The sequence below is a fragment of the Gracilinanus agilis genome, chromosome 3 (assembly GCF_016433145.1).
Source record: "Gracilinanus agilis isolate LMUSP501 chromosome 3, AgileGrace, whole genome shotgun sequence".
In the NCBI taxonomy this organism is placed as follows: Eukaryota; Metazoa; Chordata; class Mammalia; order Didelphimorphia; family Didelphidae; genus Gracilinanus; species Gracilinanus agilis.
Genome location: NC_058132.1, coordinates 355408873 through 355434674, shown reverse-complemented (window position 1 = coordinate 355434674; position 25802 = coordinate 355408873). Strand labels below are relative to the sequence as shown.

Below are 25802 nucleotides of genomic sequence, written 5' to 3'. Positions count from 1 at the left end.
CCAAAATGCATCCTGCTTCTTCTCTCTTTCTCATCTCTCCCTATCCTATCATTTTCCCAGACCCTCATGGTTTTTATCTCCATTCATGACTCAACTCAAGGTCCATCCCAATACATGTAATCTTGGTAACTCATCTAATTTCTCCAGAATCTTGATTTCCTCATTTGTAAAATTAATTATTAGACAGCATTAGATAGAAATCTCTAGATGGAAAATCTCTAAGATGCCTACTATCCTAAAATTCTTATATTTTCTTTATACTTATAGCCCCACGATATTGATATGGCTTACCTAATTGGATAATTGCCCGTGGTAATGTGATTGAATTGATCACCAAAGTAATTAAACATAGTAATACTCCATGAAGTAATACCTAGAATAGAAAAACAAAGCAAGAAAGCTCTGGCACTTCATATAATTCTATATTAACCAATATAAAATTAAGATCATTATTAGCTATGTCAATAACCCTCAGCAGAAGTAGCTAATTCAATGTCACAAAAATGTCCCATCCTGGGAAAAGAACAGGGCAAAACAGAGTGTCTCAGTTAGGCTAAGTTGACCCTGTGAATTCTCTTTCTTGATTCTTTTCATGCTCCCCAGAGGATAGAATTCTTTGTCTTTACTTCTACTTTTTCTTGCCTCTATCATTTATTCTTTATGATAAAACTCCTTGAAGAGATTACGCCACCATTATTTTTAATGCCTCAGCTTAGGAAATACTCAACACTATGAATGATCCTCTTTTACAATGACCAGAGTAAAATAAAGTGAATAGACCAATATGAAACTAGAATAAAAAGCATTTAAAAGTTTATTGTGGTGTTATATAATGGAATAAAAGACTAAACAAGGGGTCAGGAGGTCTGAATTCTGCCATATATAACTTTAGACAAATTAGTTTCTCACTTTGACACTAATGAAAGGATTGAACTTAATGCTCTCCAACTTCTTTTCCAACTTTGAAATTCTATTGGTCTATAGTTTGAGTTGAGCTGAATTAAATAAAGATCAGAAAGACAAATTTCTTTTAAAGGGACAAAAAGTCTATGAATGATGACTGATAGAAAAGCATGGAACCAAGTCTGTTTTCTGGCTAGAATAGTTTTTTAATGGTCAATATAATTCAGTCCTCAGTACAACTTATCTTTTGGTCAAAGGTCTATTCAAGTGTTCAGACAACATAGCAGAAACATAATTATCAGGCTGAACACAATAAAGTAAAATCATAGCCTTTTAAGTCTAAGGAGGTAAGAGGTAACTCAGAGATCATTTAGTAAAACTGCTCATTAATCACCTCTAAAATATCGCCCACCATTAATCATCCAAAAGTTCACTTAAAGATTAAGAAAATTAATCTGAAATTTCTCTTTAAAAAAAAAAACAACTCTTTACTTTCCATTCTAGAATCAATATTGTATATTGGTTCTCAGGCAGAAGAGCTATAAAGGTTAGGCAATGGGAGTTAAATGACTTGCTCAGGGTCACACAGCTATTGTCTGAGACCAGATTTGAGCCCAAGTATCTCCCAAACCCTCCTCTCAGTTCACCGTATCACCTAGGTGCCCACAATCTGAAATCTCTTAAGGCAGTCTATTCCAGTTCTCTAGAAGAATCAAGCATATCAATTGCATCAAATGACAAAAGAATTTTTGAAAATACTTTCTGGCAATTTTACTATTATTTACTATAATTTTCCCTCTCTGTGCAAATTCACTTTATATATTGACTTTTTAAAAACCCTTACCTTCTGTCTTAGAATCAATAGAATAAATACCGTGTATTGGTTCTAAGGCAGAAGAGTGGTAACAGCTAGGCAGTGGGGGTCAAGTGACTTGCCCAGGGTCTGAGGGTTTGAATCCAGGACCTTTTAACTCCAGGCCTGTCATTCTGTCCACTGAGCTTTCTAGCTGTCCCAAAATTACAGACCTCTTAAAACAATAGAATATATTCCTCACTTCTAAGTCTAATAATGTTATTATCAAAGACTACAAATTCAGTTTAATAGTTAGGTCTGCTTCAGTCATTGGACCTCAGGTTATTATGTGCATTAGATAGAGATTTTGAATCATCTTGTTATTTTATCAGCTGATTACTTGAGAAATCATTATCAGATGATTATAAAACTTGTACTTTGGGGGAGAGGTTTGATTGTTATATATGAAGTGTCTTTCTATTATTAGTCCAGGCTTTATTGGATTCCCCCATCATTTAAAAAAAAAAAGATTCCCCTGAGAGTCTAGATGTTTTGTTTCTCCTAATAAATTTTGTTAAATTTTATCTAGCATTATGAAACAACTACTTGTCCTTTGATTGGTATAATATTAAATAGATAAATTAATTTAAGTAGTACCTTTTATTATATTGGTTTGGCCCCACCATAAATAACAAATATTTCTCCAGTTATGAAGATTATATTTTATGTCTGTAAAATTGTGTATATATATATATATATATATATGTCTTCAGTATGTCCAAGCTTGCTTTGAAAAGACATCAGAACTGATATTTTTACATAGGAATCCACAATTGGGAATTCATCTTGAACTTTGACAGGGAAGTTTGTACTTCCTTTCTAGCCCTAATCCAAATAATTTCTTCTATATATAATTGCTATTGATCTACTCTACTGAAATATAGAGAGTTAATATATACCATAAGGATAACAAGGGATATCCAGTCTCAAAGTTATGAAGATCTGAGTTCAAAACCTGTCTCTGAAACATACTGTTCATGTGATTCTGGACAAGTCAATTAATCTCTCGATGTCCATAGGCAATGATTACAAATTGTAAAGCAGTTTTTCATTTGCACTGGTAGTACAGAGAATTTCCTCCAAAGAAGTTCCTTTCAGCAATTAAAGAATAGATCTAAGGTGAGCGTGTGCACGCTTGCACACACACACACACACACACACACACACACAATTTGATAAGTACTCTCTCTGATGCCTTAGGGAGCATTGGAGCTTAAGCCAGGGTGTAAGTTCTAAGTAGGTCTTACACACAGTGAAAAACCTTTGATTACTGGCACAATGATGGACTATGTACCTTTGTGAAGGACCAGACTAGCTGAGATAAGAGAAGTATATCATAACACATTTTTTCTTATAATAATTACTATGAAATGAATTAGTGACAACCTCTTGGATAGAGAGAACTTTTTCAGATTTATAAGAATAAGAGTCATTCCCCAATTGATAAATGGGCAAAAGATAAGAAGACACTTTTCAGATGAAGAAATCAAAGTCATATACAGGTATGTGAAAAAATGCTCTAAATAACTACTGATTAGGAAATGCAAGCCAAAACATTTCTGAGATGTCATCTCATACACATCAGATTGGCTAAAATGACAAAAGAATATATTGACAAATGTTGGAGGGCATTTGGAAAAGTGAGCACACTGATAGACTGCTGGTAATAGCTGGGAACTGATCCAATCATTCTGGTGAGCAATTTGGAATTATACACCCAGAGAATTATAAAACTTTGTATACCATTAGACCCAGCAATGGTAAGTTTGTTTCCCAAGGAGATGAGGAATAGAACCTATATGTTTCAAAATACTTATAGGAGCTTGGAGGAGATACCCATTTATTGTAGGATGGCTAAACGAATTGTGGCATATGATTGAGGAAGAATACAACTGCAGCATAGGAAATGAACAAGGTAATTTTTTGTTGTTGGAAAGAACTCCATGGGATAATGAACAGTGAAATGAATAGAAACAGGTGAGCAACATACACAGTTACAGATTTACTACTTAAAGAATAACTTGTAAATGTTACCTCCAGAGAATGAAATGAAAAATAAAAAATAAAAAAACAGGAAAGACATAATTTATATATATATATACATGTATGTATGTATGTATGTATGTATCCATATACATACATATTTGTCTTCTGGCTGATAAATTCTATAATTCAGGAAGTGAAGGGAGGAATTGAGATACTTATAAATAAATACTATTTAAAAAATTGAAAACTTAAAGAAATTAAAAAAAAATCAAATGACTAAGATCTAGAGAGGCTATAACCTGGATTAATGAACTTTTCTCAGTGATGATATCATGGATCCTTGAAATATTGAGATAAGTTTGAAACAAAGGTTTAACAAAAGTCCCAAATAAATTCCCAAAATTTGGGACAAAAGTCCCAAACAAGAAAACTACAATTTTCTTTACCTGAGATTTTTCATTCTCTGTTCCCATAGTATTATCTGAGTAAGAAAACATTAGAGCCATGTTTATGTTAAGTAGCCCCCTCATTTCACTCCAGACAATTGTAAATGCCCAGCGCCAGGTAAATCCATAGCCAAGACGAGATAAAATGGGGCTCATTATCAGAAAGACCAGAATTCTGAAATATTTAAGAAATATTACATATGATCATCAGGTACAATGTATTTAATAAGAATTGCTAGTTTTCAGAAGAATGTTCTCCTCAGAAAGGCAACCTATTCCTAGGAAACATCTGTTACTACTGAAAGATTCTTGGCCAAGGCAATGGTATACTATAGATCAGGGGTCGGCAACCTTTTTGGCTGGGAGAGCCATAAACTCGTGGGGAAGGAGGAGGATAGAGGTGGAAGGCGCTGGAATCTGGGGCTGGGGCTGAAGGGCCTCCTGGGGCACATGCTGGGGCTCTGCCCGGACTGGTAGGTTGGGAGGTGGAGCCAGATATGGCTCGAGAGCCATATGGTGCCGACCCCTGCTATAGACAGAGATCAGCTCCAAAAAGCAGTTCAGGACCCTATTTAGGACTTATGAGCTATAATTGGTGGACTGTCATCTATGATCTTAAAACTTGACCTTGACACTCGAGGGACCTTGCCTGATCATTTCAGGATTTAGTTCCCAAAGGAACTTCATGATCTAACTGTCTACTAATTTAATCCTTTTTTTTTTTTTTTTTTTTTTTTTTTTTTGGTGGCTTGGGGATTCTGTGTCTTTTGGCTATACCTGTAGTCATTGACCCAGAGCAGGTCATGGAATCTCAATCCACTGAGCCATGTACTTGCCCTAATGGCTCATTGTTTTTAAGAAGAAAGTATAAAGTTAAGAAAGAAAAGGTTTGGCAGGACTATAGATATTCTGAATCCTCTGTGATATTCTGTCCAGTCCTGTGGTAAAAAAAAAATCTCCTTTGGTTCCTGGAATTAATAAAGAACATCCAAAAGTGAAAATCATCTGAAAAGAAAAACATTTGAGCAAGACTTCAAAACTCATAGGACCAAGTTGAGTTCAGCTAAAAATATGGCTCAGTCCTGATTAGTATGAATAATGAACCTCCTGAAGTAGTCACATTTTGGTTACCTCTAAGAATCAAGGAAAATCCACCTTCTACAGAAAGCCTTCTCCATTCCTGCCTAATTTTAGAGCCTTTCCTCTTTTAATGACTCTGTTTATCCTGGATATACCTTACTTTGTATGTATTTGTTTACTTGCTACTCCTGTATTAAGTTGTAAACTCCTTGAAGGCAAGAACTATATTTTTGTCTCCTTTTGTATTCCAAGTGCTTAGCATACATAGTGCTTGGCACACACATAGAAGGTGCTTGTTATTGTTCAGCCCAACCCATTTGGAATTTTCTTGGCAGAGATACTAGAGAGGTTTGCCATATCCTTGTCCAGTTCGTTTTATAGATGAGGAAACTGAGGCAAACAGGGTTGAGTAACTTGCCCAGGGTCACAGAGCTCTTAAGTATTTGAGACCAGGTTTGATCTCAGGAAGATGAGTCTTCCTGATTCCAAACCCAATATTTTATCCATTGCACCACTTAGGTGCCCTTAATAAATGTTTAATGGATTGACTTATGAATTGACACTTCTATTGGGTTGGGACCAACAACCATATTTTACATAATTCTAACTTCTAATTTTGTGAACTGAGATATTTGAGAATACTTCTGAGGATTCACTATTCATACTCAACATGGCCTTGCTGTATAAAAGAGAAATGAAACGACAGTTACAATTATTCATACCTGATGACAATCAGTGTGAAGTAGAAGTGCACTGCATAATATATATCCGAAAATGATAAATATAAGTATGTATGTGTTGGGATCAACAGTCCAATCAGGGTAAATATCATCAGATAAGCAAAAAATTTGAGACTTTTCCAGAATCTGTGTTTTCAAGAAAATCATACTTTAAAATAATTCCAACATGTTTGACATTTTTTATACTATTTCAACCAGTGTCATTTGTTTCTAGCTCAAATTGAAAGAGACATGAATCCCAATTTATAGGAGTGATTACAACTAGAATGTTATAATTATAGCAACTGGCCTATGTAGGAGTCCCAGAGGTACCAGCATACTTTGTGGGAGATCATCTATTCTGACTCTCACAAAAGCAAAGTCCCAAACTTTTGCCATTGTATCTAGCAGCCATGATGCAAGACAGTGATGTCTCCTGGCATGGGTTCCATACTTTCCTATCTGGCTTTGGGAGAGTATGAAGATTTAAGACCTCTTGAACCTAGAGGGAGGCAAACTGCATTTTTCCCAATTTCAGATTCTGTTTGGAACCAGCAGTCTCTAGTGACTACAGGCAACCAAGTTTCTGTACATCTCTGTTAATAGGTAAATCCATGGGGGCAGCTAGGTGGCTCAGTGTGGAAGTCCTGGGCTTAATTCTGGCCTCAGACAGCCTCTGCTTTGTGACCCTGGCCAAGTGACTTAACCCATTGCCTACCCCTTACCGAATGTTTTTCTGTCTTAGAAACAGTGCACAGTATTAAATTCTAAGACAGAAGATAAGGGTTTAAAAAAAAGGGGCGGGGGCAGGAGCCATTTCATAAGAAGATATGTAACTGCCTATGTTCCTGGCTCTATCTTTTCCCTAAATGTTTCTCTTTAAAGACATTTTGTCAAAGAGACTTAGAGGTTGCTTCTACCTCACCAAGAATAATATTTCCTTAAATAGAGTATAAAAAATTCATAAAAATTAACTCTAACAAAACTTTAAAATGGAAACATTTGATTTACAATTGTATTTAAGAAGAACAATGAATCTCTAATCCAGTTATTTGGGATTTGATCCAGTGAGACTTGACTCATCCAGGAAACTTTGGTTGACGGGCTTACTTTATGGCCACACAGCATTGTCTTTCACGTGCATATGGACTGACAGGCTGTGATGCTCAGAGCTGCTCTCTTGTAACTACACCTTCGGTTTCATGCCCAAATGGTGACGTTCTACGGAACCATTATGGCCTCAGTGTTCATTCAGTTCAACACTTCACTTGTCAGAGGCTGGCAGCCTTCTACCCAGATCGAATCCTGACAGAGACCTATTTTGTACATTGCTGTTGTATTTGTCATTCAGTTGTTCCTTCATCTCTGACTCTTTGTGACTCCATGGTCACATATTTTGGCAATGATACAGGAATGGTCTGCCATTTCCTTCCCCAGCTCACTTTTCAGAGGAGGAAGCTGAGGCAAATGGGGTGAAGTGACTTGCCCAGGGTCACACAGCTAGGAAGTATCTGAGGCCAAATCTGAATTCAGGCCTTCCTGACTTTGGGCCAAATATTCTATCCTTTATGAGCCAACTGGCTGCTTCCTATCTTTTGTGCAATCTCCAGCTATGAATGGTCTTTACATTTTAAATAAAATTGCATTTAAATAAATTTATGATTATTGTTGTTGTTTTATTTTATTTATTATTTTATTGTATATAATTTTATCATTATAAAAATCTATTAATTATTTTATTTTTAACAAGCATTAATTTTTAATTATTAGTTAATCAATAATTTTTGTTATTTTGTTATTTTATGTTTTGTGTTTGATGATTTTAATATTTAATTTAGCTAAGTATTAGTTGTTAATTAATTAATTGGTTAATTAATAATTAAATAAAATTGTGTTTAAAAATGTGAAAAACATTTTTAGCTGGCAGGCTCTACAAAAGTAGGTAGAGGGCCAGACTTGGCCCTCAAGTTTAGTTTGCAGACCACTGGCAGACTATTTCTCTTACATGATTCAGAGCTATAGATTTGTGAAACCATATGAAGAAGTATCAGCTACTCACTTGTAAAGGAATAGCTGAGCTCCTGGTTTAAAACTTGTGGAATTTAAAAGAAGAGCCAACATAGTCAAAGAAATAATTCCAGACATTCCACTCCATTCAGCTATTTGAAGAAGCAAAGAAAAGTATTAATGTATCAGAGCTACCTCTGAGGACCATATCAGGGTAGTTATGTTGGATGGCTTGATCGCTTAATGACTTTATACAGCTGCTGACTACAACCCTCTATTGAACTTCTTGAACTGGATGTTCCCTACTTCTCTTAAGTTCAACATGACTCTAAAAGAACTCATCACCTTTTCCTCTAAACCCTACTCTTTCCCCAACTTCTCTATTTTTGCCAGTTCCCATTCACCCACATTCCTTCCTATCCTTAGTGTTTTCCTTAAATTCTCATTCTTTCACTGGCCCCCATATCCATTTAGTTGCCCTGTCCTGTCAACTTCAGATTTGGAAAATCTGGTGAATATGCCTCCTTCTCTCCAGTAGCATAGCTATCACCTTGGTGCAGATCTATTCCTCAAGTGTCTTCCCACTCAAGTTCGTCTTCCACTCAGTTACCACAATGAACTTCCTGAAATGAGGGTCTGACAGTATCACTCTTCTCAATAAAATGAAGTAGCTCCCTATTACTTCTAGAATCAAAGATAAAATCCTCTGTTTGGCTTTTAAATCCCTTAATAACTTGGTCCCCTCCTACCTTTGCTCCTTTTCTCAGACTTTACTTCCCTCTACATACTCTGTGATCTGGCCACACTGGCCGCCTTTCTTTTGCTCCAGTAGGGAATTCTTGGAATTCTTCTAATTGTACCCCATGCCTGGAATGCTCTCCCTCTTCATCTTGGTCTTCTGGCTGGCTACCCAGCCTTCCTCCAAGTCTTAGCTAAAATCTTGCCTTTTGCTGTAAATGTCTCTCCTCCTCTCTCTGCCCCAATGCTAGTGCTTTTCCTTTGAAATTACCTCCCAATTACTCTGCATATATTTTGCACACACTCATTTGTATGTCCTTTCTTGAAAGAATGTTAGCTCATTGAAGGCAGAGATCCAGATTTGCCTTTCTTTATCTTTAGCCCACAGTGTGATAGCTGGCAAGTGCTTAATTAATGCTCATTTAAATTCAGTTAAATGCATTTAAATTCCAGATCATTGCAGTGATTATGAGATTACTTGGGAAATTCTTTTCCTTGTCACCAGGATTACACGGGAGTTTTCAACTATATGCCAAACATTTGCACTTTGTAATGTCTGTGCAATCTAATGGCAAGCTATGATCACTTATGGTCAAACTCTGCTACTGAGCATTCTAAATTATCAAGAAAAAGGATTCCTCCCCCATTATCTCCTTTCATCCCCATACTTTAGGAACATATACACACTGATCTCATGAAGAACAGATAGACCACTGAATGAGAGGGAAAAGAAGGAGAGGAGGAATAAACATTTACCAAGGGCTGTAATGCAAAAGATGCAAGAACAAAAAAGCCTCTCTTGCATCTTTTGCATTACAGTGCCTACTCTGTGCCAGGCACTATTCTCAGGCTTTACAGTTCTATTTCGTTTGATATTCATAACAACCTTGGGAAATAGGTACTAGTAAAATCCCAATTTTACAATTGAGGAAATTGAGGCAGAGAGAAGTTAAATTATTTGCCCAGGGTAGCACAATTGGTATCTGAAGCTGAATTTAAATCTGTCCTCTTGATTCCAAGCCTAATGCTCTAACTTCTGCAACACCTTACTTCTCCGAGAGATAATTATTACTTCTGAAAAATTCAACTAAAAGAAGTCTTATTGAAGAGCTATTAAATGTCTACTATGGAAAAACAAGGGGCTAGATGCTGAGGGACTAGAAAATTTATGTAAGATATAGCTGCTGCTGTCATAGAGCCCAGAGTCTAGCATAAAGAAGAGTTCCATGAATAAGTTCTTCACTTACCCACATAAAAACTGATGTATATTAATGAAAAACTAAGCATTCCTTCAGTGATATCATCAGAAAATATATTTCTAAGCCATAATAGGAAAACTTTGTACATTATAAATCCAAAAAGAGAACTTCCAAAAAATTTTATCAGAATGTCAGTCACAATAAGAATACCTGCAGAAAATTAGAATAGAAATAAAGACAGTTTAAATCACTCTTCTCCAAAAATGAATCCTATCCTCAATTTTTCAAATTTCTTATCTGGAAATTATTTTTGGATGAGGAAAAAGAGAGATTAATAAAACAACTTTTGCACAATGTGGTAAATCAACAATATTCCACCACGAATAGGAAGATAGATCATATTGCTAGATGTTGCAAAAGATGTTTAAAAATCACTACTATCATAATATAAGCATAAATATTTCTATTGCCAGAGGACAGACCCTTGAGAAATACATCTTAATTGACTGGGTAGCAGAAAGATAGTCATTCAAGAAGACAAAGGAGTAGTTAATCATAGTTTAAAAAAAAAGGCAGGAGATTGTGGTATCTCAGAATTTATAAATTCAATTCAACTCAAGAGCATTTAGCCCAGTCACTGTCATAGCAGGGCTTACAGCTGTTTGCCCATTGATTATTTGAAGCCTATCTAAAGAGTACTAAACTAATCAATTATTTTTCTATATTCTTTGTATGGAGGATCACTTGGGAAATAGGTACTATTAAAATCCCAATTTTACAATTGAGGAAATTGAGGCAGACAGAAGTTAAATGATTTGCGTGCTTTGTTAAGAGCTCAGCCTATGGTTAAGCTAAGTCCGTGATTGACAGATAAGTTATCAATGGCCATTTATTAAGGCCTTACTCTGTTCTAGGCACCATGTTAAACATTGGGATTGCAAATAAAAGCCAAGAAAAGAAAAATAGTACCTATTCTCAAGGAACTTGCTGTAGTTATAGTTTTCTGGAACAGTTTTCAACCTTTTTGTCACATCCTCAAAGTTCAGTTTCAATTTCAAACACAGCTTGTTTGAAATTTAGCTAATTTTTAATGATTGCTTGAGTCCTGAGTCTGAGGTCAATTCTATATTCTAATTGAGTGTGCATGTCTGTGTGTGCATATGTGTGTGTGTGTGTGTGTGTGTGTGTGTGTGTGTAGGCAGAGTACACATAAAGAGGAAGCTAAGAGAGGAAAAATGGAAAAGGGACCAGTATGGGAGATTGGAGGAGAGACAATTCCAGAAAGTCAAAAGTAGACCCTGCAGAGGAATAGCTGACCCAGAGTCTTCCTTAAAAAAGAGGATCTGGGGAATATTGACAGGAAGGAGCCATGAGGTGGTGAGAATTCCAGGGTGAGAGGGATATGAGAGCATGGTGGAGAAGGTATCTATCAGAGTAAGAAGGCTGCTAGAACACGGTAGAGAAAGAAGTCTAGAGACCTGACTGGAACTTGGAGGAATTGAAGAAATGAACATGGCTGACCTGAACCCTTTCTTAAAATGGAACCCTGAAACTGAATGATGGTAGTGCCAGGGGAGAGAAGGGGGAGTATTCAAGAAAAATCAACCGGTCTTGGCGCCTTTTTGGATATAGTAGGTAGGAGAGAGATAACAAGAAGTTAAGGATGATACCTAACTAGCAAGTCTAGCAGGAGGAGGAAGGAAAGGAAAAAAATAACAGGTTCTTACCTAACTTTGTAGAAATCTGTTTATGATAATTGTTGGCAACATGTAAAGTGATCTTGAAGGTATTTTCAGCTAAAGCAGCCATGAATATGCATTCACCTTTAATTAAGTGTGTGAGTCCCTTCGAAAGACCTGTGAAAAAAGAAATTAATTTTAAAAGTAGTATTAAGTAAAGAAATGTATATTTATCAATAACTGGCAGTCTGACTTCCACTCGTAAGGCATATTAATCTATCTTGCTTCAGAGCCCCACTGACCTGCCTCAACAAAAAGTCATTTCAAGAGAGCTTGGTCAGTTGTGTGGAAAAGTAAATGCAGTGCAACAAATATGCAAAGGTTAATGGCATTCTTGAGTCATTCATTTGATTTAAAGTTATTTTTCATAAAAGTTACACCCCAAATGATCATATCCTGAAATTATATCACGTTTAAAAGCATGGAAATATTTGCCTGGAGCAAAACAATCATATATAGCAATTGGAGTTATCAAACTCTCAGGCCTGACTGATACCACAGTGCACTGTTTCCATTACAGATTAGGGGTCCGAAGACCTGAATCTGAATCCTTGGAGCTAACCACTGAGTAGATGTATGACTCTTCATAATAATATTAATTTAGTAGTAGTAATAATAAATGCATGCCTCTTAATAGCGATACATTCATCACTAGATATATCATGACCCACTTATCATGGCTTCACTGTATTGTGGGTTTTAAAAAAAAATCTAATTCAGTATTGTGGAGTTTATGCTGTAGAGGGGGATTTTGCGGATGAATACTGTACTGTACACAGTAGAAATGCAGTACGCCACTACCACTTGTACAAGTTTGCCCACGTGAGATTGTACACAGCACACTATTGGCTGATGGAATGAAAGGAGACCAACCAACCACAGCACTGTGTTCTGTATCCTGAATGCTGATTGGCTCAATGTTTATAAGTGTGTGGGAAAGGTTTATAGGACAGTAGGAAGGGTTTATAAAACCTTAAAATATGTATATAAATAATAAAATAAATATAATGCCACTACTTTGCAGAGTTTCACCTATCGCAGGGGTTTCTGGAGCATAACTCCTGTGATAGGTGAAGGATTACCATATTCTTTTATTATTATTAATCATAAATATATTACTTAATATTAGTTTATTATTAATCATAATAATAAATGCTTGACTCAGGAATATTAATTTATTTTTATTAATTATAATAATACATGCATGATTTAATTTTTCTGAACCTTAGTTTCCTTGACTTTAAAATGGGAATAAGTAGCATTACCCTGCCTGCATTGTAGAATTGCAGTGAAACATAAGAGTGTGCTTTTTAAACTAGGAAGCACTATTCAAGTGATACTATTAAATGGCAGTCTAAAAGGATGTGTTAATTAAAAATTTTCTGAAAACCAATTGGTAGGGGCAGCTGGGTGGCTTAGTTTATAGAAAGCCAGGTCTGGAGATGGGAAGTTCTGGATTTGAACTTGACCACTTATACTTTCTAACTGTGTGACCCTGGGCAAGTCACTTAACCCCAATTGCCTAGTCCTTTAACCATCCTTCTGCCTTGGAACTTATACTTAGTATCAATTCTAAGACAGGAGTTAAGGGTTGAAAAAAAGAAAATCAATCTGTTGAGCCAAAGGTCATTTTTAGAATAATCTCTTTTTGTACTTCTACCTTAGAACTGACCTGTAGAAATTACAACCTATTCGGGAGATACCAACACCTCCTCTTCCCATCCCCATGTTCACTGGAAAGCCAAGCTCTGCCCAGCACAGAACGTCAGTAACCAAGAGAGTTGTAATATAACATAGGAGAATCTAGATGGGTAAGGAAGGAGAAAAATGTGACCTACCAAGATTCTTTATAGCAGTTGTAGTCAGCATGGGATCTGTACAAACAATGATGAATGCAAACAGTACCCGTGTGACGCCTTTCAAAAGTAACTTATTCACAGAGAACAGATACCAGTCAACCAAGGCGTAATTCAGGAAAAAGCCTGGGACTGTAAGTACGATTATCTGTGGAGACATTTCACAAGATCAAGAACTCAGGCCATCTGTATTTATTGTCTTATATTTTACTCTTATAAAAGTAGAAACACAGGCAACCAAAATGACATAATAGAGAGATGGCCCCCAAGTCAGAGACCCCCCCATGCCTTTAGGCAACTCTGGAACTTCAGAAGGCCCTCAGCTGCTGGTCCCCAAATTTAATTTTTTCTGAAACAACGGAAAGCACTTCCTTCTTACTTTTGCCTACTGGGAGAATCCAACATGTCCTTCACATGATCAGATGCTACCTTATTCCAAGCAGCTAGACCAGCCCTTGTTCTCTTTATTGTTTGGCTACATACATATCTTATATTCATTAATGTTTTTACAAGTTGGTTTCCTTCACTAGAATGTAGACACTATGAAGGCAGGAAATATTTCTTTTCCCTTTGAATTTCTAGGGCTGAGAAAATTGCCTACTACATAATTGTTACTTAATGAAGCCATTAAATTAAAAGTAGGGATTGAAAATTGAATTTTTTTAATATTACTTTTTACTTACTTGAATGAAACTTCTTCCTAACACTAAACCTAAAGAAAAAAGAAATCCTTATTTCTTAGGAATATAAGCTCAATTTAAACTAATTTCTAGAACTACATATTCTTTTTGCACGAGCCACCCCCTAACATACAGTTAATAGTCAATACATTCTACTACAAGCAAGAAAATTATATTGCTTACCTGCCAAAATAGTTTTTGAAGCATGTAAAAATCTATATCGAATGAAACTGAAAATATAATTATTGGAGTAAACAAATTAATAAATATGGCAGGATCCATCCATTGTAACATCTCTGCATATTGTTTCACCTGGGAATATGAAAGGAAGTATAGCATTTCTACACCACAAATAAACACCAACTTCATATATTATAGCTATTTATGTAACATCTGTATAGAAATGAAGGCTGATCATAAAACTGGTATGAAATAAATGCAAAGAGTACATTTACTTCACCAATGTCAATTCTAACAACTGAGCCATTTTCAAAGTTTAATCTGTTGTGGAAAACTCATAGACACATCAAGTTATCTTTTTCTCTTTTAGCCAGTTCACTGGGGTCAATGTCCTTTTCTCTACTCATCTCGTTGAACACTCTAAGGTTAGTCACTTTTCATCTTTCACTTGGTCTATAGTAATAACCTCTTAATTCGTCTCCCTGCTCCAAGTCTCTCCCCTTTCCAAACCTATCCTCATAGTTACCTAGCTGATGTTCCTAAAGTATGGGGATTACCATTCACCTCCTCAAGGAATTCCATTGGCTTTTTATTATTTCCAGGTTAAAATATAAAGTCTTCTGCTTTGTCACATGAGGCCCCTTATGATCTGGCTCTATCTTGCCTTTCCAGGTCCACTGAATATTATTCCCTTTTATGAACTTTATTTCAGACAAAGTAACCTACCTGTACTCCCCAATACTTAGTATTCTATATCATCTCCACATCTTTACGTAGGATCCCCTCAGTGCCTAAAATATTTTCTCTCCTCTCCTCTACCTCTTAAAATTCCTAATACTTTCAAGGCTCAGCTCAGAAATCTACTTCAGAGTGTACACAAGGCTTATTCTGATGTCTCCTTCCATTTTTTCTTATCACACCCTCCACAGCTACTGATCTCCCTGAAACTAATATGTATATATTTTCTACAAGCTATGCTGTGTAAGGTTACCCAAGATGGCTAGGTCATAGTAGAGAGTTTAGAGGAAAGATGATTCATTGGAAAAGGAAATGGCAAATCACTCTGGTCTTTGCCAAGAAAACCCTTGGACAGTATAAAAATGATAAAAGATATAACATTGGAATATGAGCCCTTCAGGCTTGAAGGTGTCCAGCACATTACTGGAGAAGAGCCGAGGATAACTACAAGTAGCTCCAGAAAGAATGAAATGGCAGATCCAGAGGTGAAAAGAAGCTGTTTGTTGGTTGACAAAAGGAAAATCTCATGATGCAAAGATCAGTATTGTATAGAAAACTGGAATGTAAACCAATGTAAAGTTTAAACATCAATATCTTGAGAATCAATGAACTTAAGTGGAAAGGAATGGACAAATCTAATTCAAATGCTCATTACATATACCACTAAGATAAGAATCCCTTAAATGAAATGGAGTATTCCTCATAGTCAATCAGAAAATCAGTACCGGGGTATCACAAAAATGACAGAATGGTATCTTTTTTAATCCAAAGCAAACCACTCAACATCATAGTAATAAATGTCTTTGTTTTAATCTCTGATGCCAAAAAAACCAAACTTGTTCAATTCTAAGATGTCTTACAATATCAAATAACACCAAAAAAAGATGTCACATCCATCACAGGGGATTAGAATGCTAAAGTTGGAAATCAAAAGGCAATTGTGATAATAGGCAAGTTTGATCCTGGAGTTCAAAACAAAGCAGGGAAAACACTAATAGAATTCTGTCAAGGTAACTTTCTAGTCATAGCAAACAGTCTTTCAACAACCCAAAAGATGACCCCACACATGGACATCAACATATGCTCTATAAAAAATTCAGATTGACTATATATTTGGCAACCAAAGGTAGAGAAGCTCTAAGTCAGTTAAAACAGTACCTGGAGCTGATTGTGGCTCAGATCATTGCTAAATTTAGACTTAAATTGAAGAAAGTAGGGAAATATATTTAAAACCTAACACCTAAATAACATTTCTTAGGACTATAAAGTAGACATGATGAATAGATCTCAACAATTAGATCTGGTAGATAGAATGCCTAAAGAACTATGGATAGAGAATTATACAAGAAGAAGTAACAACCACCACAGAAAAGAAAAACAGAGAAAAAGAGCAAGAAAACACAATGACTATCTGATGAGTCTTTACAAATAGCTGAGGAAAGAAGAAAAGCAAAAGGTAAGGGAGAAAGTGAAAGATACCCAACTGAATGCAGAATTCCAGAGAATTGCAAGAGAGAGAAAGTTTTCTTAAATAACCAATACAAAGAAAGAAGAGAACAATAAAATGGGAAAGGCAAAAGATCTCTTCAAGAAAATTAGAGGTATCAAAAAGTAACATTTCATGGAAAAATGGACATAGTAAAAGACAAAAATAGCAGAAGGACTTAACAGAAATAAAAAGAGATTAAAAAGAGGTGGCAATCTGTTGTTATTTAGTCATTTTCAGTTGTGTCAGACTCTTCAGAAGCACTGTTAAGATCTTCTTGGCAAAGATATTGAAGTGGTTTGCTATTACCTGCTCCAACCCATTTTACAAATGAGAAAACTCATATATATAGGGTTAAATGACTTACCAAGGGTCACATAGCTAGGTAGTAACTGAGAACAAATTTGAACTTAGGTCTTTCTAACTCCAGGCTCAGCAATCAACCACTGTCACCTAGCCGCCCTAAGAATATACAAAAGAACTATAGGGCAGAACATGGAGAACTATACAACAAAGATCTTAACATCACCTATTTAAAATCCTAAAAGATGGTACTGTTAAAGTGCTACACCCAATATACCAGCAAATCTGGAAAACTCAACAGTGGTCACTGGATTAGAAAAGATCAGTTTACATCTCAATCCTAAAGAAGGCCAGTGCCAAAGAATGTTCAAATTATCCTACAATTGTGCCCATTTCACATACCAGCAAGATGTATGCTTATATATTTCACATACCAGCTAAGATTATTGCAAACTAAATTTCAGCAATATTTGAACCAAGAATAACCGGAGGAGCAGGTTCATTTTCAAAGAGGCAGAGAAAGAAGAGACCAAATTGCTAACATTCTCTCTATTATGGAGAAAGCAAGGAAATTTCAGAAAAATAGATCACAACAAAATTTGGCAAGTCCTTAAAGACATCAGAGTAGCAGATCTTACTTTTTCCCTTGGAACCTGTATACAGGTCAAGAAGCAACAGTTAGAACAAAACATGGAGTAACCAATTGGTTTAATTAGGAATGGAATATGACAAGATTGCTCATTGTCACCTTATTTATTTAACTTACATGAAGAATTTGTTTGTGCAAAATTCCAGGCTGGATAAGTCAAAAGCCAGAAGTAAGGTTGCCAGGGGAAATATCAACAATTTTAAATATGTAGATGATACCATTCTGATGGCAGAAAGTGAAGAAGAATTACAAACCTTCTTGATGAGGGTGAAAGAGGAGATTTACTAGAAGCTTAACTTTAAAAGACAAAATTTTAAAAGTTAAGATTGTAGCAATGGATACTATCATTTCGATTTTTTATTCTTGGGCTCAAAAATCACTGCAGATGAAGATTGTGGTTATGAATTTAAAAGACATTTGTTCCTTGGAAGGAAAGCTATGGGAAATCTGGAAAGCACAAAAAAAGCAGAGACATCATCTTGCCAACAAAAGTCCATAGGGTCAAAGCTATGTTTTTTTCCAGTGGTAATATATGACTGAGACTATGAAGAAAGGTAAGTGCCATAAAATTGATGCTTTTGAATTGTAGTACTGGAGAAGACTTGGAAAGCAAGGAGATAAAATTAATCAATACTTAAATTCAGACTATCTTTGGAAGGATAGAGACTGAAGCTGAAGTTTAAATATTTTAGTCATATAATAAGACAAGACTAACTGGAAAAGACCCTGATGTTGGGAAAGACTGAAGGCAAAATGAAGAGATGATAGAGGATGAGATGGAGAGATAGTGTCATAGAATCAATGGGCTTTAGCTTGGACAGACCTCAGGAGATAGTAGAGGATTGAAGTGCCTGTATGGTCCATAGAGTCAGGAAGAAACACGATTAAATGACTAAACAACAAAACAACAAAACAACAAAAATGAATGAGTGAATGAATGTTGTTGAGAGGCAATTTATTGTCAGAGAAGATCTTATGCCAAACTGATTGGCCCATTGCCTCTAATGGGTTAGACCTCCCAAACTAATGATGATTTCAGCTATCTTGTAGCAAAGAACCTTCTCCTTACCTTCTTGAATCAAAGTTTCTACCCTAAATAGGGAATGTAGGGCATAATGAAACTCCCTAAATGAAGAGGAAATTAAATGGTATAGTGTATGAAACATTGGACTTAGAGGCAAGAAGACTTGGGTTCAAATCTTGCCTCAGATATTTAACTCTTGATGAGTCACAACATTAGTCTTAGTTTCCTCATCTTTAAAAACAATAACCTTTACCTCACAGAATTACTCTGAAAAGCAAATGGGTTTGTATATGTAAAGTGATTATAAATCTTAAAGCATTTATATGAATAATTGTGTTTTTTAAATAGTCCCTGCCTTTAAACTGTTATTATTATGTGAATCATGGTTCTGTTTGCTATTCGTGCCTTGCAGATATTGATCTGTTCTCTATTTGGGTTCTGGCCCCAACTGTTTGACTAGTTTCCTTGCCTAGATTCTTTTTTCTGGTATTTGGACTCTATGGTCGATAATTTCCATAATGATCCTTCAAGTGGACCAAAAGAACTGAGTGACATTTAAGATCCCTTCCTGCTCTTCAATATTATGGTCTTATGATGCTGGCTCAATAATGTAGGACTCCTATTCCTGCTTTGATATCTAATATTTGTCTGCCTTGAACTCTCTTGGTTCCCAACCATGGAAAATGGGGACAGCTACTAGAGTCAGAGTTTCTCATCTATAATCAAATTTCTGGTTTGCAAGTGGTAAATTCAAACGTGCAATTGTAGGCTCATGGATTAAGAACTGGAAGGAAACTCACAAATGAATAAATCTCAATAACTAAGTGACCTGTCACACAGGTAGTAAGCATTGGAACCAAAATTTTAACCTATGACCTTTTAAAGTATTTCATCTACTAATAATGAAAACAATCCATCATGAAAATATCTATACTTGTGTTGGCTGTGATGAAAATTTCAACTATAGAAAAGAAGCAGTAGAAAATTTATCAAGTTAACAGGGCTTGTGTCCCTTTCCAATAGTATTAAAACTTTCTGTGGTTGGGTTTACATTGTAAAGCAAAGTTTTGTATAATAGTCCCTCCATAGTTCTGATTCATAGTTATAAGAAACAAAAGTTTACTGTATTATCCCATGATATTGCCTCAAGTAATCTCTCTTGTACTATTGATTCTTGGACTTAACTCCTACCTCTTGATCCTGACAAGTTTTGTCACCTGGGTTGAGAAATTGGAATCATAGGATTTAGAACTGACTGACTAGATGTCATCTAGACCAACCACTTCAATTTATAGATGAGGAAACCCGAGACCTAGTGACAATGAGTGATTTGTCCAAGACTACAGTTGTAAATAAAAGAGCTAAGATTTAAAACAGAATCTAACTGGAAAGGACTTCAGAAATAATACAATCCAATGTCTCCCTGCCTGAATAAGATAATATCCTACAATATTCTTTTTTTTAAATCCAAGGCAAAAGTGCAGTTAAAGGCTAGGCAATTGGGATTAAATGACGTCATACCTAGGAAGTGTCTGAGACTAGATGTGAATTTGGGTCTATTTGATTCTAGGTCTGGCTCTCTATTCACTGAGCTACCTAGTTGCCCCTATCAATAACTTTCTATAACTGTATGTACATTCAAGTGTGAAGGAAACTTTCTGTGTCTTATTATCTCCTGCCACTGCCAGTCACTGCACTCAATTTCTGACATGTTAAAATGAAAACTGAATCAAGAAGACATTTATCATACATAAGTCTTAGGAGCTCCTCCAACCCAGTTTATATTTCTGTTGTCTTTTGCTATAATATAATTTTATGATACAAACCTGATAAGATGCAAAGCTTAGGATTTCAAAAGAACATCCTATGAAAAACAGGATTAGTGGGAGAGGAAAGTGTGAATCTTTCAATTTGACCTTCAAAAGTGCTGCAAACAAAAATATTTGTTGTTATCAAAAGACAAGAATTTGTCCAACATTGAGATGACACATTTGGCTAGGATTAACAGCGATACATTTATATTCATGATCACATTTTATGCTTAATTTCCTGCATTAAGTTCCTTGCATTGATCTTATGAGGATCCTAAAATTTAAAGACTTTTTCCTCAAACATAGACTCCTTTCTCAAACTCTTGGAAAAAAAAATCCCAATAGCACTGACTATTGAACAAGCCCTGACAGAGGTTTTTTTGGGTTGTTGTTTTGTTTTGTTTTTTTCTTTTTAAAAATACCTTTACCTTGCATCCTAGAATCAATACTTAGTATCAGTTCCAATACAGAAGAGTGATAAGGGCTAGGCAACTGGAGCTAAGTGATTTGCCCAGAATCATGCTAGAAGTGTCTAAGGCCATATTTGAATCTAGGACCTCATGTTTCCAGGCCTGGAACACTCTAATCACTGAGCCACTGCCCTTCTGACAGAAGTTCTTGTACTAACAAGTACTTGGTAGCTTTCAGAATCAAAGGTTTCATACCTGTGATGCTTAGCTCTAACTGGTAAGAATTCCCTCTATTTTATCTAATCTTGAATCCACCAAACCATTTTCCATCTTTCTCCATGCCATGCTAATTAAACCCTAGCTAACAAGTATGTCAATCAAATGCCCTATATCTCCAATCACCATTCACTAACCTCTTTTCCATGGTCACCACTTTCCTAAATGACTTCCCCTATTCAAATGGCAGCTCTTCCAAGGCAAAGGCTGTTTTGCTTATTTCTCTTATTACCCCTAGTGCATTGCTCATAGTAAGCACTTAATAAATACCTTTTCATTATTTTTTCTTTATAGACACTACTTTCCCATCCCTGAAATCCTATAGGTAGGAGAAGCTAGGAAGTTCAGTGGATAGGTTCAAATCTGGTCTCAGACACTTCCTAGCTGTGTGCTCTTGAGCAAATCACTTAACCCCAATTGCCTTGTTTTTGTCTCTCTTCTGCCTTGGAACCAATACATAGCATCAATTCTAAGACAAAATGTATGGGTTTTGGTTGGGGGAGGAAGGAAGGAAGGAAAGAAGGAAGGAAGGAAGGAAGGAAAGAAGGAAGGAAGGAAGGAAGGAAGGAAGGAAGGAAGGAATCCTATAGGCAGTAGTTGATAAAGGGACTAAACATCTTTAGTTCTGCCTCCTGGCAGATACCAAAGTAAATACTGAAGAGAAAGCCCAATTAGAAATCTCTAGGGGTTACTGGAGTAAAGAAAGTTCATAGTACTAATTTTATTCAATGCTTATATGATGATTTGCTCCTTTTCTTTATATTAAAGTATAATAAACAGTATCCTCATAAATTTCTGTTTCTTTATACCATCTTACAATTTATATACTCATCAACTTAGCACTTTCTTACATTATTTATACAAAAGACCATAATAGTTAGCATTTTTAATCAAAGAAAACAACAAGAAGAAATCAGAGAAGTTATCTAGATTAGAACAGAATTATTATTATATTTAACATTTATGTAGCACAGTTAATATGTGCCAGGAACTGCGTTAGATGTTTTACAATTATTATACTATTTGATCTTCACAACAATCATGGGAGATAGGTGCTATTATTATCTGAATTTTATAGATAAGGAAATTGGGATAAACGGAGTTTAAGTGACTTGTTCAGAGTCATATAGATAGTAAATGTCTGAGGCTGAATTTAAACTCAAGTTTTCCTGACTCCAGATCTGTTACTCTATTTGTTGTGCCACTTAGCTGCCTAATGTATCAAAGAATGCACAAGTAAATGTCCTTATCAGTTGGGATTGAGATATGATCTCAACTCAAACTAGGAGAGAGAATCATTTCATTAAAGATTAATTGGTTGTCAGCAGAATATAGAGATGTAAAAGCTGAAGGTATAAGGATTTAATGGGGACCAGCTTCTTCTATAAGTCTTCATAAGGACAACAATCCTTTATTCAGAAGTCTACACCTTTCCTCTCTCAAGTCTCCTTTGAGAACTAAAAAAAATAAATAAGAAATAAATTAAAGAAGTTAATTGAACCTTAGATATAATAAATAAGATAGTTATCAGGAGAATCCCTACACACTTGCATGAAGTTAATAGTTGATCCAAGCCAGAGCATACAATATTGTTTGTACTTTTATTTATAGATCCTTGGAAATATAAGTTGGTTATGTGTACTGATTCCATGGGAAAACTAGGAATATAAATCTAGGAGATTTCTACATGCTCGTTTCCAATGGGAACCACAGGGGAGATTGTGTAATTAATTTCTTTACCCTAGAACTTCAATTCCCAGCATCCCATGCTCCTTTTCACATTATGTGCTGATGTAGGGAGGATATAAATTTGGTGTAGCCCTGCCTCTCACTCTCTCTTCTTGTGATTGGGTTTGGTGGAGGTGGTGTTAGGTAAGTGGCAGGAGAATCTACTCATGTGGTCTTAATTTTTTTAGATAATTAGGTTTTTTTTAACTTCTCTTTCCTTTTTATTCCTTCTACTTTAAGAGATTATTAATAAACTTTATAAAATATAATTCTTGGACTTTTGGACATTAATTTAAATCTTATAATACTATGAAGGTAATCCTGCATCCCAGAGGGATTGTGTCAGTGAAACAAAAGTTATACAAAGTATGAACAAGCTGTAAAGATTTGTTTTGGAAAGAATGTGGTCCTGACAACAGATTGTGTCTGCTCCCTTAAGGAGCAATCTAGCAAAATGTAGTTCTGGTAATATATGTTAACTGAGGACCAGATGGGCTAATGTGTTCACATTAAATGCTAAAAGGATCATAGAAAGATAGACCTAATATTACACTGCTAGAGCCGCTTTCATTTTTTTTTTTTAGAAAACAAGATACAATTATACATGATATGTTGTAAAGCTGTTCATGCTCATTGACCTAAAGATTCAATTACTAAGAAGAGGCCCCAAGGGCATTATTGAGATAGTAAAAAGCTGTGTCTATATGATAATATTCATGGAAGTTTTATTTCTTATGACAAAATGACTGGAAATTCAAATGTAATGAATGGGAGAAATGGCTGAATAGATTGTGGTATTTGAGTGTAATGGATTGTACTATATTATTGAAATCTCTGACACTGGAAATGAAGAGAAATAAGGGAATATATGAAAAGATGAAAAGAGAATAAGAACACAAACCATTATTACATTAAAAAATAACAGCCACGAAATCAAGAGGAAAAAACATCCAAGTTTCCAGGGAGAACTTAAAAGCAGAGAATGTTTCTATTAACATACATATATAATTTTCACATTTTTAAACAAAGTGTAAGTGATGTGGAGTTTATGGTCTGCACATAATCTTTTTATGCATTTGTTTAGTCGAATATTTCTTCTTCTTGGTGGTGTTTAATAAATTTTTTTTTTAAAAAAAGACAAGTCTCCTTTGAGGTCCCAACTGGTATTATTTGTTTAACAAGTTAAGTAAATCTCTTCTACATTTGCAGAGCATCATGGCTTAGCATTCTCTCAGCAAAGTCATTTCATTTTACATAGAGTAGAACGCTCTGAAAATACACCCTTGCATTGCACAGAAGAGGAATGATTAATATGATACTCTCATTGCTTCCCATACACTCTCAGTTCTCCCATATGGGAAAAAGAAGTTTCTGAACTGCTTTATCAGTAGTAGACTATGTAGATTAAAACCTTTCATTGCATGAAAGTGTACATTTAGAAAAAAAATTTCAAAATGCCTAACTAATACTCCTTAGTTTTGTAGGATAATCCTTTCAAGGTATAGCAAACATAAAAGAAAACTGTATAGCTTGTTAAGGAAGAAGAATCATATACCTACCTCCAAGTATAGTCACAATACATAACCCCAACACAATTTTGGGGAGCTCCTTTGTGTGGCTGAATAATATACCACCAAAATTTATATCCAAGATGTTATTTACATTAAGAGACGATGTGCTGGAGGAATCGTTGACGGAATTTTTCATCTTGCCACCTCTGAGAGTCTCACTGTGAAGCCTTCTCCCTATATATCACAGAATAAGAGAAACATGAGATTTAATTTTATTATACCCTGAAAAATATTTGTGTAGTACTTTTCATAAATATCTTTTATTTTATTTCCAGTGATTATCATCTATTTAATAGAAGCTTCTTATCATGTTGAGTCAACCTGAAAGTTTACTGATTTCTTTCTTCCATCATCTGTTGGGTAGCATGACCAATAATACCAGTCTCTAAGGTAGTTCAGGGGCTTCTAGTCAAGTCCTATAAAAGTTGGTACAGGATTGAGATGTGTCTAGGACAGAGGGGTAGAAACCAGTATTTAACAATTGAATCTCTAGAGGAGAAATTTATACTGCATGTGTTTTTAAGTTTAATCTACCTTATTGGCATTTTCTCTCTTACTTTCTAAAGTTTAGAGAATGAAAATCATGAAAACAAAAGGGAATGCCTTCTCCAATAATGAATTGTATGCAGTAGAAACTGGTGAAATCAGAGGACAAACATTCAGTGCTGCTATTTATTAATTCTATTATTGTGTACATTATTAATATTACAACAATGTTGATGATGAAGATGATATAAATATCAATAATAATTGACATTTATATAGAACTTTAAAGATTGCAGAGGACTTTATCCAAGTTTCATTAACTGTAATAATGAAGGAATTGGATTTTGTAGATCCTAATATTCCTTCTATTTCTAAATACAGTACTATGTTCCTACAAGGTAATAATTTTTTTTAAAAAACCTTACCTTCCATTTTAGAAACAATACTGAGTATTGGTTCCAAGGCAAAAGAGTGGTAAGACCTAGGCAATTGGGGTGAAGTAATTTGCTCAGGGCCACATAGCTGGGAAGTGACTAGGGTCAAATTTGAACCTCCTGTCTCTAGGTCTGGCTCTCAATTCATTGATCCACCTAGTTGCTACCTAATAATAATGCCACAGATGGAATGTTGAATTTGAAGTAAGAATATCTGATACTTTCTACCCTTTACCATCTGCATGATAATGAACAAGTTGCTTCACTTTTCCCACATCACAGTTTCTCCATCTGCAATATGAGAACTTCGGACTAAATGGACTTCTAATTTTCAGTCCTATTAGCCTATGACATTTATTGGAAATAGCAAAAATAATATAGAGGGGTTGATGGGATTGTTTGGGGGCTTTGGGACTCTAAGTGTCATGGCCAATCATATCTTCTACCATTCCATACCACTGCACTCACACTACTCATTTTATGATAGTACAATAGGTTCT

At 35.4% G+C, this 25802-nt stretch overlaps 1 protein-coding gene across 1 annotated transcript in view; it reads right to left on the bottom strand.

Moving 5' to 3' along the window:
• Window positions 1-24518, bottom strand: part of SLC9C1 (solute carrier family 9 member C1) — a 79048-nt gene extending 54530 nt beyond the window's left edge. The window contains exons 1-10 of the mRNA XM_044669185.1: window positions 24371-24518; window positions 20413-20513; window positions 14390-14518; window positions 13509-13674; window positions 11659-11787; window positions 9980-10141; window positions 8047-8146; window positions 5991-6134; window positions 4189-4363; window positions 292-373 (exon numbers count right to left, since the gene is read on the bottom strand). Of these exons, the coding sequence (XP_044525120.1) occupies window positions 292-373; window positions 4189-4363; window positions 5991-6134; window positions 8047-8146; window positions 9980-10141; window positions 11659-11787; window positions 13509-13674; window positions 14390-14518; window positions 20413-20513; window positions 24371-24518 (1336 nt within the window). The remainder of the gene's footprint in view (window positions 1-291; window positions 374-4188; window positions 4364-5990; window positions 6135-8046; window positions 8147-9979; window positions 10142-11658; window positions 11788-13508; window positions 13675-14389; window positions 14519-20412; window positions 20514-24370) is intronic.
• Between the last annotated feature and the right edge of the window lie 1284 nt (window positions 24519-25802).